Source organism: Scleropages formosus, chromosome 4, assembly GCF_900964775.1.
Source record: "Scleropages formosus chromosome 4, fSclFor1.1, whole genome shotgun sequence".
In the NCBI taxonomy this organism is placed as follows: domain Eukaryota; kingdom Metazoa; phylum Chordata; class Actinopteri; order Osteoglossiformes; family Osteoglossidae; genus Scleropages; species Scleropages formosus.
This window is the reverse complement of record NC_041809.1, coordinates 23370106-23388982: the sequence shown is the minus strand read 5'-3', so window position 1 is coordinate 23388982 and position 18877 is coordinate 23370106. Positions and strand designations below refer to the sequence as shown.

Here is an 18877-nt window from a genome sequence, read left to right as displayed (position 1 = left end):
CTAGCTAAAAGTACCTGCATAAAAAATGAAATGACAATCTTGTAGGTCAAATATGTAACTGACAGTTCATACATATTTAGCTGTCTCCTGCTTGTAAATTACAATATTTTCCTCACTCGGTAATGACTAAGATTTATTCAAAAAACAGCTTCAACACATGACCAAATGCCTTCGGTTTGTAATCATGTGTATATTGAACCAGCTCAGCTTCTATGAAGTATTTAGTTCTTACAATGTGTCTTAGGTTTCAGCAATAAGATGTTTAAATAACTCGCCAATTTGTACAACGGGGTAATTTTTACTGGAGCAATTTATTATAGAAGGGTACCGGGGAAGGAGACAATTGGACGCTGGGCCCTTGGTTGCAAGCCAGGCCAATGCTCTATCTACTACGCCGCTTGTTGCCCACCTACTTAAAATTCCCTTAGTATTTTGGAAAATGTTATATGTAAAAAGAACCACATTCTATCAAAAAATTAAACAGCAACGCACTTTCTGTGAAATTCTAATTTAGAAAACTCTGCGATCGACACTAGTCGGCTATCCCTTTTTGCCCCGCATATTCAAAATGGCGTCTTTTGTTGACGGTCACGTGCTGCAACTGCGTCACGTGCCTCTAGTTTCCGGCCACTGTTCCCGGTGGCTGCTCAGCCTGACGTGTGCGAGTTTCCCGCAAGTGAACGGGCTCCGGAAAGCTGCTAAGAAGTTGGCTAAACCGTACAATAAATGAGAGAAGATGGGGGGCAAGAATAAACAGAGAACCAAAGGAAATGTTCGGGTACGATTCGACTTGATTTGTGTCTACACACACGCGGCTTGGCATGATTCTACTAGGCTAGTGGACATGATCATGTCGTGATGCATAGACTGTTTTTTTACTGACGGACTAGTGGCAAGTCAGTTACTATTATCACTGTTAATAATATGATTGTTTTTACCGTTATTAATCATCGCTGTCTTCTTCGAGAACACTCAGTGCACTTTTGTACTTTGAACACACCTGTCCGTAGGCACGTCAGTGACTGTCAGGCGTGCGTAGACTGTCACTAGTAACTTGAACTTGTGCTTGTGGGTCGCGATCCTCCTCCTGCTGAACACTCGGTTCCTCCTCGGACTTCTCTTAGCCCTCCAGCAGCGGCAGAGCCGCCGAGCTTCTGGCCAGAGACAGCGGGCTCCTTCCGTGCTTCGTGGGCTTCGGCTCGTCCACGTCCCACGACCTGGGCTACGTGCCCGCGCTGCACGGCTCCGAGGACATCGACAGCCTCGTGGACGCCGACTTCCGGCTGGTCCTGAGGAAACTGTCCAAAAGAGACACGGTCACTAAGTTAAAGGTCGGCGATGTTACGCAGCGGCCCTGCTGCTCTGTAGTTGATCTGGGTTTTTTGTGCTCCTTCTCTTTACTTCTGCCTCAATGAATCTGAATGAATATGTAATAACGAAAAATCAATTCTTTTAAGGCTGTTCAAGAATTCGGCATCATGTGTCAAGAGCGGGAGGCAGAGGTGGTTAAAGGTGTGCTGCCTTACTGGCCCCGGATATACTGCAAGATCTCAGTGGTAAGGAAGAGTTGCGCACGTCCTGCACTGATGGGTGTCCGACACGGGCGTGGGCGCCCCTGTAGCTGTCGACGTGTCCGCCTTCTCTCCCCCTCTGCAGGACCATGACCGCCGCGTGCGTGAGGCCACTCAGCAGGCTTTCGAGCAGTTGATCCTCAAAGTCAAACGCAGCCTGGCTCCGTACCTTAAAAGCATAATGGGACACTGGCTCATCGCTCAGTGTGACACGTATCCTCCGGCGGCCTCTGCTGCCACTGTGGCGTTCCAGGCGGCCTTTCCGCTCAACAAGCAGGCGGAGGCGCTGGGCTTCTGCAAGGAGGAAGTCCTGAATGTACGTGTTCCCGCCCTTTACTGCACTGTGAAGTGCACGGTGAACTGGACTAAAATACTTCACCTTGCTGTGTATTGAGATCAGTGGGATGCTTTGCAGCTAGAGCTGTTGCGGTCAAAGGACCTTGGTTCATATCCCAGCTCCTGCCGTAGTACCGCTGAGCAGGGAAGCAGCCCTGAGCTGATCCAGTAAGAATATCCTGCTGTATGAATTGGCAAATTGTAATAAATAGCTTCTTATATGAAAACGCCCAGGACAAATAAATCAGCTCAATAATGGTTTGTAATGGTAATCCTGACCTCCATGCCCTTATAGATTCTTCAGGATAACCTGCTAAAGGAAACCCCAGAGACTCTCAGTGACTCTCAGTAAGTAATGAAGCCCATACCCAGTGAGGCTATTACACACTGCCTGCCTCCTCTTAGTTGTAGCATGGTTTTTAGTGAACGGACTGGATAACCAAATGTTTTCTTATTTTAATGTCTAGCTGCATAAAACTGCAAATTGATGCCAAGATGAGCGAAAGTGTTTGCTGAACGAAATAGAAGCAATAACTGTGTCAGAATGACTTTGGGAGAGTGGTGCAGGAGCTCTTTCTTGATTAGCCCTTTCCTGTCTCCCTCAGGTGTGTCCCAGAGGAGGAGAGGTTGGCCAAGTACACACGCCTGGTCACCAGCTCCTTCCTGGCACTGAAGAAGCTGCTGGCCACCTTGTCCCAGCAGGACCTGGATGCGCTGGCCGAGCGTCTCCCACACCTGGCTGCACAGAGCAAGTTCTGGAAGTACAGCAGACACAAGACCCCGCAGGTAAGGGGGCCATCCCGGCTGCGTCACCCTCTTTTACGGTCAAAGTTCGGAACTGTGCAAGGCACTTGCTGGTGGATGGACATTTCTTGGTGTTTTTCTCATGAACAACTCTCCATGGAGTTCAGCTAGCCTTCAGTAAATTGACTCAATCAGATCCTTAATCTGAATGCACATATCTAGTGGGTCCACGTAAGATTTGGAGAATCCTTAATAAGAGGGATGATTGAAAAGTTTTGAGTCTATACCTGTCATTCCGCATCTGAAGATTCCTTGAGGTTGGACACCTTTTTCTTTTCACAGTACCTTCCCTCAGACTCTGTACACTTCTTGCAGGCTTTCAAAAGCTTCTCAGAGATCTGCTGCACTGAATTTTTTTGACATTGTCTTGAAGGCAGCAGCTGTAACTTTTTCGCAGCTGCAGCACGCATGGTTCTCGTGCAGTGCATCAGTATCAAAACTCCTCCATCAACCCTCAAACCAAGCTGAGGTTCCTCAGTAGAGCTCTAACCATATGAATATGCATGGGAAAAGTCAACTAAGTGACTCTCTGAAAGTAACGTAAGAAGTTAGTGCAGTCATAAATGAATGAATGTGCTCTCACTACCTTGTTCTTCCTATCAGATCAGGGGGGCTTTCTTCGAGGCTGTGTCGGCACTGTGTGACCGCACACCTAAGCTGGTCCAGGCACAAGCGAGTTGCGTCTGCCCTGCGGTCCTCCTGAGCATCGATGATACAGACCCCGTGGTGCTGCCCCCGCTCTGGGAGGCAGTGCTCCATGTCCTGTCCAACATCCCGGTATAGCTCTAACGAACTTCATCCCAAGGAGCTCCCTTACCTCGTATTTTCTTGGAGCTAGTCTGACTTCCTGCACCTCCTCAGGACTGCTGGACCCATGTGAATGCCAGGAAGGGGGTGCTGCCCAAGCTCTGGCTGCTGCTAAGAGAGGGGGGCAAAGGCCTAGCCACTATCCTGCATCCAAACCTGCTACCCTTCATCAGCAAGCTGCCCAAGGACATCACAGTGCCGCAGCTGGACTTCTACTGCATCTTCTTTACCTCCATCATTCAGGGGTATTAGCCGCAGAGCCAAGCTGCACTCTTTGTGTCATTGACTGTATATGTTTGCAAGGAATCATTACGTAGAAGAGTGTGTGCACACTTCGAATATGTTGTCTCTGAAGTTGGGGTATAGGACCTGTTGAAGGAGAGGAAGAGTATCTTGTGGACAGGTGCTAAAACACTGGGGCTCTGGGTTTATTTCACTACCAGGCTGGGAAATGTGCTGGTTTTTGCTTCAGTCCCATTGCTCTTGTTCTGGGTCCAGGCTGTCCAGTGAGCGTGCAGCCTCCAGCCCCTCAGAGAGCGCCGCCATTGTCTGCGCCACTATGGAGTGTCTGCGCTTCAGGGTTCTGCAGAATGCCAGTGAGGATGAAGACAGCCGCAGTGTTCAGAGAATGCTCCTTGTGGACCAGGTTGGCGTGATTTCCCTGCTTTTAAATACCGAAAATGTCCATAGTCGAGGTGAATTTGAATGAAATGTTCTCTTGCAGTTTCTGGAAGTGTTGCCTTCTGGTCTTGTTGCAGCTCCTGCCCTTGGTGGACCGTGCGGTGGGCAGTGTTCTGCTGCAGCACGGTCCACTCTTCGCCCAGGTCACGGACATGTTGGTCTCCTGGGAGAAGCGGGCGGGGTTGGGGTCTGGCCCCACTGATGAGGACAGTGCTGTTTCCAGGGATCCCATCTTCCGTGAACTTGTGGCTGACTTCTGGGAGGGTCTGGGGCGGATGTGTGTGTATCGTGTGGACCAGGAGGAGGAGCGAGAGGAGGCGCTAGTGGGCCTGGCCACTCTGTTGCGTGTGATGCAGAACCCTGCAAGACCGAATTGGAGGAAGAAGACGGCTAAGATCTGCTTTTCTGACCCAGGGGACAGTGAAGGAGGGCCCGAGGGGGAGGAGGAAGGGAAGGGCTCTATTCCAGCAGATGGGCATGAGGGGCCATCACTGCTGAGGAGTGGGCACCTGGAGCAGCTGGTGTGCCAGCTGGCGGAGCTTGCCATGGTGCATGTGACAGAACGTGACTCAGAGAGGCACCTGCGTTTCCTCTCGGTGCTCCTCGCCTCCTTCCCCTCCCACCAGTTGTTTCGAGTGCTGCTCGAGCCTGGGACAGAGGATTTCCCAGAGGATGGGGAGCAAGAGGCCATGATGGGGCTTGAGGGACAGGGAGAGCATAGGGCAGCACTGGCTCGCAACCCGGCAGTCATCTTCCTCTTCCAGAAGGTGGTAGTCTGGCTCAAGCAGGATTGGAGGGAGGACACTGAGCTCCTGGTCAACATGATCTTCAGTGTGCTTCACTGCTGTGGCTCCCGGGAGGAGAAGACCATCATCCTGAACCACATCACCGAAGTAAGACCTGAGTCACACACCAACATCATGGCGAGTATCGCTATGGTGGAAACTCCAACCAACCTACTACATTCAGGTCATATCATACTAGATTGGCACAGCGTGTCCAGGACTTCGAAATACAGACAAACACAAAAATACCCCGAGTGAGAAAGTTGCCACCAAATTACAATATATGGTTTAAAAACCTGGTGAAGAGAATGGCTTGCTCACGCTGGCTGTACTTCGTTTTCCTATTCCAAAGCAGATGGAGCTTAGATGGGGCATCCTCCTTCAGATCATCCAAAAGGTCTGTTACTCACACGGTCGTTCAGTATGTCTGCATTGTCTCTTTCAGTTTCTTCTTTTTCTCTCTTAACCCCATAATTTCAGCTCTTACACTGTCTCTGCGTTATTTTCAAGAAATGATTGGAGTTTCACAATAATTATTAGAAACTGAATGCAAATCACAAATGATACAACAAAAAGGGGCAGTAGGTGGCGTAGTAGTTAGGGCTGCCACCAAGCCCCTTACCATGAATTTCTCCAGTAAAAATTTCCCAGCTATATAAATAGGAAAATGATAAGCAGTTTGGAAGTCACTTTGGAAAAAAGTGTCAGGGAAATACATAAATGTAAAATGGATCAATGTTTAATATAGTAAGAGAGTAAACATGTTCTTGTTTTCCTGTCTCGTCCCTCTTGTTGCCTCTTCCATTGTCTCTCTTTCCCGCTCTGCATCTGTTCCTCTCTCAGGCCTGTGATGACCCAGTGGCCCTGGAGGCCTCAGTGGGCTGGTTGAAGGGTCCGGTACTGGGTGAGAAGCTGGTTGGCCTGGCGCGGGAACTCTGTGCGGTGGGACTGAGGGGCCCGAGAGGGTCTGTACCCACCCACATCCATACACACAGCTGGGCTCTCATCAGCCTGGTGCTTTCCCAGCAGCTTAACAGCGGTAGGTTTCAGTATTTTCGTGTAACCGGCCAGATCTTAGAGCAGAACCCAGGTCCCTTATCAGTCCTTGCTGTTGTATTTCCTTTATGTTCTCTGCATGTTTTTGTTGTCTGAGTACAGATTTTATTAAAAGCCTAATTGTTTTAGCATTAAAGGTGACAGAGCTGTATGGTTTGTACTTAGATCCCATCATCTCATGTAATTGCTGTTTTCTTATGCAGAAGCAGTAATTGGTGATGTGTACGTACAAAAAATCATCGATCAGCTCCATGCCACTCTGTCGGACGCCAAAGATCTGTCGGATGCCGGCAACATGAGGCCGCTGGTGTCCTTCATCTGTGATGTGGCGTCCAACTTCTTCTCCTCTATGAAGGGCTGCCTTCTCCTGGCATCGGCTGAGGAGCTGCTGCTGACGCTCTTCCAACTCTGTGCACAGGACCAGGATGTGACACGTCTCTCTGGTACTCCCATGTCAATGGTTTAACCCACTAAGTGGTTCACTGCATCTATAGCTGACAGTTTACACTGCCTGTGCTGAGGGGTATGTTTCTGTGTGTGTGTGTGTGTGTGTGTGTGTGTGTGTGTGTGTGTGTGTGTGTGTGTGTGTGTGTGTGTGTGTGTGACGATGCCACAGATTCCTTGCTCCAGAAGCTAAGGCACGCCTGCTTCACCGGCGTTTGCTCATTGGTCACGCATGCCGAACCCAAGCTCAAGGATGGCACTTTCCTACACAGCGTCGCCACATGGGTCAGGAACCAGCTCCTCACACCTGCCTTGACAGTAAAAAGGTAAGGAGCCTACAGTACAGCTGTTATCTTTGTTCAGGTTCTTCATGTGCAGCAGCATCTAGTCACCATCCATTCCCACCCCTCGCCTAGCCTCCAGGTGTTGGTGGCGGCAGTGCAGAGCTTGGCAGAATCCTTGGTTGGTGCCGGTCAACGGGGCTCGCACCTGCTGTCACAGTTCATGAGCCATCTGACTCCGTCTGAAGAGGAGTGGAGGAGGATCAGGGAGGCTCTTCCCCCACAGGTGATCTGCTTTTCACTGGTCTTTTTTCAAGGTGGTTTTCCCTCTTTGACTAAAAATATAGTGACATCGACAGTACATAGAGGAAATATAATGAGAAAGCCCTGCTGGATCTTATCTAACTCTCTCCACGTCCTGCCTAATTTTCGGTGTCGATGGGGCTGATTCCCCCCCACAACCTTATACGTTTGCAGTGGGTGAAGAGCTCGTTGCTGTCAGGACGGCTCAGGGTGACCTGCAGTTACCCGTGCATGGATGTGTGGAAGTTCCGCGCCTCAACCAAACTTCCTGCCCACTTGTCGACGTCGGCGCTGCTGGGCCGCATTCTCCTAACCATCATGGACTCAGATGGCCAGCAGGGGGCAGACATGAAGTACACAGGTAGCTCACACAACTGTACTGCTTCTCACCTTTGGGTCTAAAGGCAGCAGCTCTGACCACTATGCTGCCAGCACCAGCTTTTGACTATTAGTTTATAAATGCTTAAAACCATTGTGAGTTGTAAGTGATATCTGTTAAGAAATATTGCATGCCAAATAGCATTTTGGTTGTGTTTATTATGCTGGAGTTATGTGAATTCCTGTGTATTGTTTGTGTCCTCAGTTTCGGAGGTGCTGTTTGCGCTGCAGTGGTGCGTGGAGACAGAGAACAGCCCTGCAGTCATGTCAGACTACTGTGCGTTGCTCCGAGATCTAAACGTAACCTGGGAAGCATTCTGTAAGAAGGGCACCACAAACTGTGATGTGTTAGAAACCCTGTTGGAAAGGTGAGCAGCCCCCCCTGGCAAAACCTACTTTTAGCTCACTTTCCCTGTGTGTTGTGCTGGTAGGTCCAGCAGCAGCTTTACCATTCTTTTGATCTCAGATCACTGAAGGAAGGGGCACTGTGGGCCTTGACCCTCGCTAACTACATCCAGAGTGCAGAAGTCAGCAGCGCTAATGTTCAGAGGCTCTGCGGAAATGTGGAGAGGTAAAAAAAAAAAAAAAACAAAAAAGCCTATTAAAAATATTATTGCAGTGGCAAGGGAATTGAATGCATGATTGCGTGGGTGGGTGTGCCTGACTCTCTATGAGCATGTAAGGTGAAACCATCACAGTCAGGTGAAGTACAGTAGAACATCACCACTCCTCCTCTCCCTCCCCCAGCTTTTTCCCTTTAACAGAGGCCAGTCTGAGCACTGTCCTGGTCCTATGCCCTTCCCTCCCCGCAAAGGAGAAGGAGTCTCTCATTGCCCTCTGCGTCGCAGCGCTTCTCAACTGGCAGAATGGCGACCAGGACTTGGTGCAGAGTAAGTGCTCGAGACCCCTTTGTTCTTGGCTTCACTGGTACAGCCTTGCAGATGTCTGCCCTGTGGTCGCCAGTGTCATATGGAGCAAAGCATCTTAAACAGGGACATTGGGGAGGGATGCCTTTTGAGCTGGTATAGTGCTGACATGAAGACGCTGTCTGTGTACATGTACACTTTTGTGCTTTAGGAGTTCTGACCCAAACGTGTGGTTTTATACTGGGTCAAGTGTGATTAGAGTTGCTTGCTTATGATCAGAACTGCACAGTAGATGCTGAACAGAACGCAGTGATGGATGTGGTATTAACCTTGAGCAAGGAACTTATCGATTTAGGGAAAAATTACTATAATCGTGTTTGGCCCAAATGCACCATATACGGGCATTGAACATGAAAATATCTTTTTTGTAGTTTATGCTTTTGGTCTTGCAGGTGGGACAGCTAATCTTGCGGTCCTGCAGCACTGTTTAAGGACTGGAGCCACAGCCGATGCAGAGGTGCTGCTTGCTGTTACTGCCACACTAATGGAATGGCGCAATGGCAAGGAGGACCTATTCCTGTTTAACAGGTGAGAACATCAGTGGCTGTGACTGTCTGAAGTCAGTTTGATCACTCTGGTCCTGTATGACATGTGTTGCTGTTTCTTTTGCTGTCGTCTGCTTTCAGTGACCTGAAAAAGGTGTCTGCTGGGCTCCTGTCACTGAATGTAGAGATGATGCGTTTTCTGAGCTGGGTGACCACTCACTCTCCCGCTGTCCTTCGAGACACACAATGGGATATGTTGCTCTGTTCCATGCTGGCCTGGCTGGAGGTAAATGAAAATAGCATCTCTGTTATAAAACGATATCAATTTTCCCTTACGAGTAATGCTCTGCAGGACTGGGTGACATCTTCACAGGGACAGTGTGGAAGTTTTAGGATTGTTTTTACAAAGAGTAAATTCTGTCTGCTGAATTTTTGAAGTTATGTATGACTAGTTGTCTTTTCAAGATATATATATTTACAAAGATAAATTTACATTTCTTCATTTATCTGACACTTTTCTCCAAAGCAACTTAGTGTTAAGCTGCTTAAGTATTTACTCATGCAGCTGGGTCTTTTTTTTTTTCTCACTGGAGCAATTTTTTAAGGGTAAGTACCTTGCTCAAGGGTAAAATGGCTATAAGTGGGATTTGAACCTTTGGGTCCAAATGCAGCAGCTGTAACCACTACACTACCAGCTGCCCTTGTATACATTCATTCTATTTATAAAATATATTCATATATAGCAACTATGTGACTGATATTCAGGCTTTTCTCTGTTGCTCTGCCAGACAGCCACTGAGAATACTGCAGCTTTCTGGAACCCCTGGGTGCAGCTGTTTGTGTGTGAGAACTGCCACTTGATTGTTACACTCAGCAAGTTCTTCTCATCGCCCCCTACTGGGGTGGCTGACCAACTGCCTTCCAACTTGACAACTGAGTGGGAGGAGTTCTTCATGGAGGGGATCCACACCAGGCTCTTGCCCATGTTGGTCAAGATTACAGGTTGAGTACACCCCTCTCAAATGAAGTATGGGGAAAATTGACACAAAGTTTTTTTTTTTTTGTTTTGTTAACATGTATATGATCTCTGCTCTACCCCAACCCCCCCATTCCCCCCCGACATTCATTGGTCTGTAGAGGAGTTCACTGATCCAGATGACCCCCTCTTCCCTTTCCCGGTGTTACGCTCTGCTGGGGAGGCACTCTGCTACATGCCTGTTAGTCTGCTAACTGAGAACAAGCTGCCAGCCCGGTTCATGGCAGACCAACGGACCAACCTTCCAGAACAGCTGCAGACCCTGCTCAATACCCTGGCCCCACTGCTTCTCTTCAAGGCCCGTCCAGTTCAGCTCACAGTCTTCCAGATCCTCAACAAGTAAGGTGGCAGGTTCACACGCTTGTGTTGTGTATGCTACACTGTTGACAGGCATCTGTGAACTTTTTGATGACATGGCCAGTTTTTCAGGGTGATGCCCCAGTTGCCGGAGTTTGACAACGACAGCGATAATGCCAAGTGTGATGAGGATGATGAGGAAGAGCCCTGCCTGTAAGCATTTTTTTCTTTCTTGAACCTGTGTGATGACCCAAACATAATCACATCAAATGTAAATGACAGGGTTCATCAAACAGCAGATATTCCATTTATATAGCTAATGGTTTTCTTCAGAGAGACTTTGAATTTTAAATGACTCACAGTTACTTATACAGCTGGGTAATTTTTATTGGAACAATTCAGCATAAGTGCTGTGTTCAAGGGTACTACAGTAGGATGTGGGATTCAAACCTGGGTCCTTCAAGTACAAGGTGGTGGCTCTAACTACTACATTTAGAACTGGCTGACCCTTATTTATGTCACTGGTCATGCAAGTTGCCACTTGTAACAGCATTTATGGAATAATTTGTACTGTAAATTGCTGTGCCTCCTGATTTCAGGCAACTCCAGGAGCCAATTAAAATTTGATCTGAACCCTTCAGGGCACCTGATGATTGGATGACTGCAGCTGGCAAACCCTATTGTACACCTGATTCCTTTATGTTATTGTGACAGCAAACAGGTTGACTTTATTCTTTCATCGATTGCTTATGTAATTGTCTTGCTTTTGGCTGCAGATCGCCCCCCGCAGCTCTGATGTCTATCCTGTTTGATATGGAGGAGCTGCTTGAAGGCATCCTGGGTGGCGTGCAGGTAGGCGAGTTTGCTGTGGTGCAGCCCCTCAGTGACGAGTACTGCTGCATCCTGGGATACCTGCTGGCGTGGAAACTCATCCTCACATTTTTCAAGGCATCCCCCTCTCAGGTAAGTGCTAGTGATGAAGCTCAGTTGAGGTACCTGTGGAGTATACAGTCCCCCCCCCCCCGCTTCTTTTCACTGTTTGTGTGTTTGACTGCCTCCAGCTCCGTGTTCAGTACTCCCTGTACCTCAGAAAGAGTCGTTCTCTCAACAAGCTGCTCCAGCACCTCTTCCGGCTGATGCCGGAGAACCCCACCCTCCCAGGACAGGTGGCTGAGCCGGGCAGCAAGGACACCAGGACCTTCTTCACAGAGAGCTTGGATCTTTCCTTGCATAGTCAGTTTCATTTGCTCAGCTGATGCCCTTGTTCACAGTGATGTCGATAGCTATAGTGGAAAATATAGTAACCATTGTGTATCAGTACCTTTTGGAAAGGTTTTCTATGCAGGTCATCTCACCTGGCTACAGGTGTGATCAAAATGTGTGTCCTTCCTTATGGTGACATTCCTGGGCTCCCTTTGTGGTGAGCCACCAGGACACTTTTTGAGAAAAGTGTTTTTCAACCCTAGCAGGCACATTCAGTCTTTGCTGCATGCTGTTTTGCATATTTTGATTTATTAGTTAAGGTTACATAGCTTAAAAGGTTACATTTTACCTTTCCATTCACGTGAAATGTTTTTGTCAGATTATTCCTAGCTTCCTATTGCATTCTCCTTTTCTGTGTGCAGTTATTGGGTGGTTATATACTATATTTAACTGGGTCATTGTCACTTGAGTTACAGCAGACAGTTAAGACATCTGCTCATGCATGTTTAACCTTTGTGACTTTGTGCACATGTCCCAGGAAGCGACTGGCTGGAGAGGGAAGTCCCACACCTTGCCTGCTCAGTGTACTACAGCGCACTGAAAGACCTACCAGCCATGATACGCCTGTGGTGGAACGGGCAGGAGAAGCGCGTTTCCAGCACCGTGGAAAAATTCACCAGCAAGTATGTGAGTGGCATGCTGTCCTCACAGGAGATTGCCTCCGTCCAGGCCAGCACACAGTCCTTTGAGAGCATGACGGTGAGTTCTGCGGGGTCACAGAGGTGAAACCTTTTGTCATTGTGTCCTTGAAATTTTGGTACATGCTTTTTAAACTTGCTAAATGGGATAACAGCTGGTCACACTGTGGTAATAGGCATGATTTTAAAATGCTTAGGTAAAGGCCAGATCAACCACAAGGGAGGTCATTGCCACGTACTCCGTGGATGACATCTTCATCGAATTGGTGATCCAGCTGCCACAGAACTATCCTTTGGGTTCCATATCAGTGGAGAGTGGCCGTCGCGTGGGGGTGGCTGTGCAGCAGTGGCGTAACTGGATGCTTCAACTCAGCACATATCTGACGCACCAGGTATAGACGACCACCTTTTCTGTGTCATGTGTTTGTGACTGACACAGTACGTGTTCCCTGTTCGCATCAGCAGCTGAGTGCTGTGGCAGTGCCGGCAGAAAGGGTTACACGTACTGTTATAGTACCCATTAAGTTTCAAGAGAATGGACATAGTTGTTCTATGTGACTCGGATTACCATTTAGGTGTTTGTCAAACATGGAAAATGAGTAATGAACAGTGATTAATAGCAAGGTTTTTTTTTTTTTTTTTTTAAAGCAACAAACTACATTTATTAGTAACAAAGCAACTCCATAGCAATTAAAAGTGCATTCACAGACATCTGATTGTAAGCCACAAGTAAGTTGGGTATAATGAGGTACAATGTCGATTATGTGAGCTTTAATAGGAGTTGACGGGCTGTGCATTCTGGGAATGTCCAGCTCCTTCAGACTGCGTAACTTATGTCTGCTAATGACATGCAGACAGACTGGGGGTGACAACTCAAATTTGCTGAATATGGCTTTCGTGTGTGTGTGTTCAGAATGGCAGTATCATGGAGGGATTAGCGCTGTGGAAGAACAACGTGGACAAGCGCTTCGAGGGTGTGGAGGACTGCATGATCTGCTTCTCGGTCATCCATGGCTCAAACTACTCACTGCCCAAGAAGGCCTGCCGTACCTGCAAAAAGAAGTTTCATTCAGCATGTCTGGTAAGTCTGTAGCTATGAACACGAACACACACACACACACACACAGAAATAAATATCAGAAATAAAAATGCTACACAACATTTAAGCTAACACTCTTTTTCTTGTGCAGTACAAGTGGTTTACTTCAAGCAACAAGTCAACGTGCCCCTTGTGTAGAGATACATTCTTTTAACAACACCACAATGAAGACCAGTGATGGACTGACTGACTGTATATTTGTACATAAGACCAGTTGTGTATCTGAAGTGCTGTGCGCTGCCCTTGCAGGCCCCTGTCACATGTACTGTTTGGCCTTTAATTTCTGGAAATAAAAGGTATGCCCCATCTCTGCAAACCAGATATTTCAAAATAAATGAGCCACGTTCACAATACGGGCTGCAATCTGGGACAACATTTACAATTTTGTTGAGGCTGTTGATAATTTTAGATTGAATATGATAGTGTGGAAACCCCATTTGGTTTCCACCAGTTCAGTATCACTTGAATGATGTTTGGAAGAGAGGATATACCTTTGCTCTTATGGTAATTTCAGAATGGAAATAGATGTGAAAATGAGAATTAAATTATTGCAACTTATTGCTTTTTTGAGGTCAGCCTGACATCTTCAGGATGGTTTATTTTTCAGAAGTTCTCCAGTATAATTTTCATATTGTTTAAAAGATTTTATATCCGTTGTCATTCTTCTGGGCTCATACATAATACAGCGCACAAGCTATTGCTGTTTATTCTTTGGATAAAATTGCCCCACCCACCAAGTTAGCTTTTGCATGAGACCCACAGGCAGACAGAACTGTCAAGGGGGCTCAGCATGAAAGAACTGTGGAAAAAGAACAGCACCTGATCAAAGTGTAGCCAAAGCAGAATATCTTTCCAAGGACTGTAAATATTTAATAAAACACCACATTAAAGAACTGTTCGCCTTGCAAAGATGATCCAGATGTTGTATACTCAGATTAAACCCATATAGGGAATTTGCTTTTTTGTTGTTTTTGTTCCATGTATCAAGTATCTAATTGGTATACAGAGGTAATGCTGTGAAATAAATTACGAAGTATAATGAGAGTGATTGTGCTTGTTTGTTCATTTTTTTGTTCCCTCCAGACAGCCGTGACATTTTTTTTTCATCCCATCTGGAACTGGGTTGTGATTTCAGCATTTATTCTTTAAGTATTTCACACCTGTCTGTGGTGGTCAGTAAAGTACAAGCTGTGCATTCGGAGACACCGCAACAAAGACATATCAACAAAGAAGATACAGCATGAAGATATCACCATGTTTTTGCCATGAGTGGTGTGTTGGTACATTTACATTTATTACATTTATTCACTTATCGGACGCTTTTCTCCATAGCGACTTACAACAGATACTATGTAGTGTTACTAGTCCACACACCTTATTCACCAAGGTGACTTACACTGCTAGATACACTACTTACAATGGTTCACTCATACATACATCAGCACTACCAAGCATAAGCTAGAAGGTCTTCCTTGTCCTTTCTCTTCAACCTGGAGGACTGTAGAAGATGTGTTTGTCTCCTTGTCCAGGTCCAGATCAGAAACCTCAGGGCAGGTGTGTTGAGAACTAACCACCTGAAGCATAAATCAGCAGCGATACGGGGTGGCCCTTTAACCGCCAAGGGAAGTGGGCTGCTTAATCTCTTTTAACTTTGTACTGGTGCAAATATCCAAATCTCATTTACAAACAAGATACTAATAGAGTTGTATTTCCTCTGAGCCCAAGAAGAAAGCACCCTGGTAATAGGTTAACATTATTTACTGTGCATCGGATATTTAAAAATGCATCTGAGACACAGGATTTAGAGCTCTGAGAGATTCTGCCCTCATACATTTGATGAAAATCAATGGTGCTAATGGTACCTATGGAAGCTGGACTGTCAGGGAGTCCCATAAAAGATTACACAAAAAAAACATGAATACTTTCCCTAGGTAAAGGCTGTCATCATCACTGTTAATGATCAGGATATTAACACATATGTTCCCAGGCTGAATAAGTAAAGCTGGCAGCTGGGTAGGACATTATCAAAGTTTGGTATTACAGATCCGTGGCCTGTTAAGGCCACATCTCTAGATAAGAAGCCATTTTCAAGGGTCCAGGTAGAGATTTACACCACATGACCTCAAACACTGCCCATGGGAAGCGTTATTTCAAATAAATACCAACATCATTACAGCTCCTGGAAACAATCACCACTCGATGTCTTCCTAAAGTATTTTACACACAATTTATTGTATTACGCATTTGGTGTTTACCCTAGTACAATTCACGTCAAAGGGAATGGATGCTGCAGTTCCCTGTAAACTGCTGCTAATCCAAATTTCATTTGTACCTCGTTTACAAAGTGCATCCGTTAGTTCACATTGGTAATGAACTGACTGTCTGCGGCCCACATTGTGTCTGAAATACCTGGCCTTCCCTTATTGCACTGAAATATGATATTTCAGACAACAGATGGCAGCATTTCATTAATAAACCTCCAATTCTGTAACATTGTGCTTTTTGTGCTGTTAATTTATTGTGTATTGTTAATTTGTCTGCTTCTGGAAAGCAGGAGCAGGTTGTGTCCTAATCCCATCTTCATCACTTTTGCTTGTACTACTTTCTAAAAACTTTTGGAAATTCCTGGAGTTTATGCAGATGCAATATACCTTTCAACACATACAATCTCAGTTTTGCAGAAGCCTCCATTTTGGAAACGAGAATTAAAAAATACAGTATATTCTCCAGATACTGCCAGTTTCATGACTCACTTCTTTCAAAATCCCCAAAGACTATGGCAACAAAAGATAAAGGACTGAGCGAGTTATCGTGTTCTCTGGTATGTGTAATACAGCATTCTTTCATATCCTTTAGTCTGAGGACAATTTTGAAAAAATATTTACTGGTTTGTTTGGCATATGTACAATAACCATTGCTCCAACTTTCTGTAACCCCAGGTGACACCATTATGGGATCGGTCCTCATCAATTTAATAATTTGTGCAGGGTCGTAGAGGTCTGGAGCCAATTATGATTATTTTTACTGTGAGCTTACTGCATTTTTATTAGGGTTCTATAGAAGGAGCGGGATTTGAACCAGGAACCTTCAGAGTCTAAAATAAAAGATCTTATCTCCATGCTACTGGTTCTATTCCAGAATTCAACATGCTTTTGTGCTGTTATGGCCCTAACCACAATCCAAAACACTTATTTTTCTGAATAATTAATCACAAAGCTGAGTACTTTTATTATGAAAAGTGGAAACAAACATTTAAGACACTCATGAAATCCACACTTGTTCTCCTAAATCTTAATTTACACAACAATGGTGGATTTCTTATTTGCTCATGGAAAATGGAGATAAAGGATTCCAGAATGTTCCTTGGTTGCGTGGTAAGTGTGTTAAGTTTCCAGGCTTCTGTGATGCTTTTTCATGCCATCACAGAATTGTTGACCGAAAGAATTTAGACTCAAAAATATTTTCAAGAATCCCATCAGCTACGGAGTGCTGGGCTGCTGGAAAACAAGGCATTTCAAAGTCTATAGTGACCCAGCTGTATAGATGGGTAAATAATTTTACATACAGTATCTTAACACTGTAATTGGCTTTGGAGAGAGGCATCAACTAAATGTATAGTGTTAATTTATGTAGTGAATTTCATGAAAAAGAAGTGTGTATGTTATATGCATAAGTAATGAATATAATGTAAACATGTAATAATGACTAAATGTACTTACAGTTTAAGAATAACAGTTGATATTAATCTATCAGAACTATGATAATCATGATAAATTTAGGCCGAGGTGCCTTGCTTGGCAGTCATTTCAGGACAGCTGTGTGTTTCAACGAGTCTTTCTGTGTATTTTTAGTTCCATGTCACTGGAATTATATTAGTAACGTATATAATCTACAGTAATCCACCGTGCAATGATGCTGCAATTCTCTAATTTTCAGCACATTGCTGCACTGAGTTCAAAGACTGGCAATTTTGGTTTTTAGAGCAGGCTCCTTGGTCTCAGCGCTGCCCGTGTTCCTGCATGTCTGGTAGCAGAGACCAGTGTCTGCGCGAAGCACCCTTCGGTCGGCCGGTGGTGGTGGTAAAAACCAACATCCAGCCTGGTAGTATAATGACCTTTTTGCAGAGCGTAACTTCCAACAGGGAGCCCTGCTTCAGTCCTCTCCTCTCCTGTAGGGCGCCTGAACGGCTGCCTATAGACTCAGCGTTTGAGAGATGTTCCAGAAACACTGTAAAAGTAGGACGCCCCCCCAGCCCATTAGAATTCTCATTCATGGGCCTGATTTGCGGTCAGCCCCTTGCTGACCCGGTGCAAAGAGTGCTTGTCAGCTGCAGTCAAGGTGACGCCAATTTCTCCAGTGAAAAAAGAAACGGAAGGCATTAAGGTGGAGGAAATGGATGGTAATTTTTTTCCAAAGGCTCTTTAAGTCGTGTCAATAGTTTGTCTTCTACAGGGAGGGTAAAATAAATAATTTTAAAAATTCTCTTGCTGTTTCTTCTTCTTAGTGGTTTTCTGGACAATTTTTACATTTCAGGTGTTGAGCACATAAGAAATTCCTGTTGGAACTGTATAGAGCAGTACCCGTGACCTTCTCGCTCACAGTTCCAGTGCCTTAACCACCATGCCAGAAATGCCACAGACTTGTTGGTTTGATGTGACGCTCACACACTCGGCATTATTAGACTAAATAACTTGCCACATGCGCCGCTATTTCTTCTTCATGATGCTTGATAATACCTTTCCCATTTCCCTAAGCTCTGTAGCTGTTATCTTGAACCCAAAGGAAGCAGTAACAGACTTGTGCTCTTCTCTCACTTAAAATGATTGAGTCACCAAGGATCTAATTGGTTAATAATGATAATTAAGTTGTCAGTGTGGAATGTGTTTTGGGCCAAAGGGTATATTAATGCCACTCATAAATGTTCTTGTGCTCATGCTTTGAGATGAGCACTTATACTCTGGTGCCACAGGTTTTTAGTTGCTGCCGCACATTAACCGTTTATTTCTAGGTGCAGATTGAAGCGATATCAGCAGCTCACACTGAGATCCCTTTAACACACACACATTTTCAGAACCGCTTGTCCCATACAGGGTCACAGGGAACCGGAGCCTAACCCAGCAACTCAGGGCGCAAGGCTGGAGGGGGAGGGGACACACCCAGGACGGGACACCAGTCCGTCGCAAGGCACCCCAAGTGGGACTTGAACCCCAGACCCACCAGAGAGCAGGACTGTGGTCCAACCCACTGCGCCACCGCACCCCCATCCCTTTAACAATGGGTGGCTATTATTATTATTATTATTACACACACACACACACACACACACACACACACACACACACACACACACACACACACACACACACACACACATTTTCAGAACCGCTTGTCCCATACGGGGTTATGGGAAACCAGATCCTACCCGGCAACACAGGGCGTAAGGCCGGAGGGGGAGGGGACACACCCAGGACGGGATGCCAGTCCGTCGCAAGGCATCCCAAACGGGACTCGAACCGCAGACCCACTGAAGAGCAGGACCCGGTCCAACCCACTGCGCCACCGCGCCCCCCTATTATTATTATTATTATTATTATTATTATTATTATTATTATTATTATTATTATTATTATTATTATTACTACTACTACTATTGTTACAACAAATCTTTGCTGTGCTGACACTTTTAG

At 45.8% G+C, this 18877-nt stretch overlaps 1 protein-coding gene across 4 annotated transcripts; it reads left to right on the top strand.

Moving 5' to 3' along the window:
* The first annotated feature begins 632 nt into the window (after positions 1-632).
* ltn1 (listerin E3 ubiquitin protein ligase 1) lies at positions 633-14234 on the top strand. 4 transcript variants are annotated; one of them, XM_018755538.2, is made up of 30 exons: positions 633-778; positions 1125-1331; positions 1458-1556; positions 1657-1887; positions 2203-2255; positions 2513-2693; positions 3315-3488; positions 3573-3763; positions 4017-4164; positions 4277-5092; positions 5340-5381; positions 5828-6023; positions 6244-6483; positions 6657-6810; positions 6901-7051; positions 7243-7429; positions 7652-7814; positions 7913-8017; positions 8194-8336; positions 8765-8900; positions 8999-9143; positions 9646-9859; positions 9995-10232; positions 10323-10403; positions 10967-11153; positions 11252-11423; positions 11932-12152; positions 12289-12483; positions 13005-13172; positions 13282-14234. In XM_018755538.2, the coding sequence occupies exons 1-30, from the start codon at positions 737-739 to the stop codon at positions 13342-13344; spliced, it is 5343 nt and encodes a 1780-aa protein (XP_018611054.1). In that variant the 5' UTR covers positions 633-736; the 3' UTR covers positions 13345-14234. The 4 variants fall into 4 exon arrangements, with proteins under 4 accessions (XP_018611054.1, XP_018611051.1, XP_018611052.1 ...); XM_018755535.2 differs by having other exon boundaries at positions 8744-8900; XM_018755536.2 differs by having other exon boundaries at positions 5337-5381.
* Positions 14235-18877: the final 4643 nt, after the last annotated feature.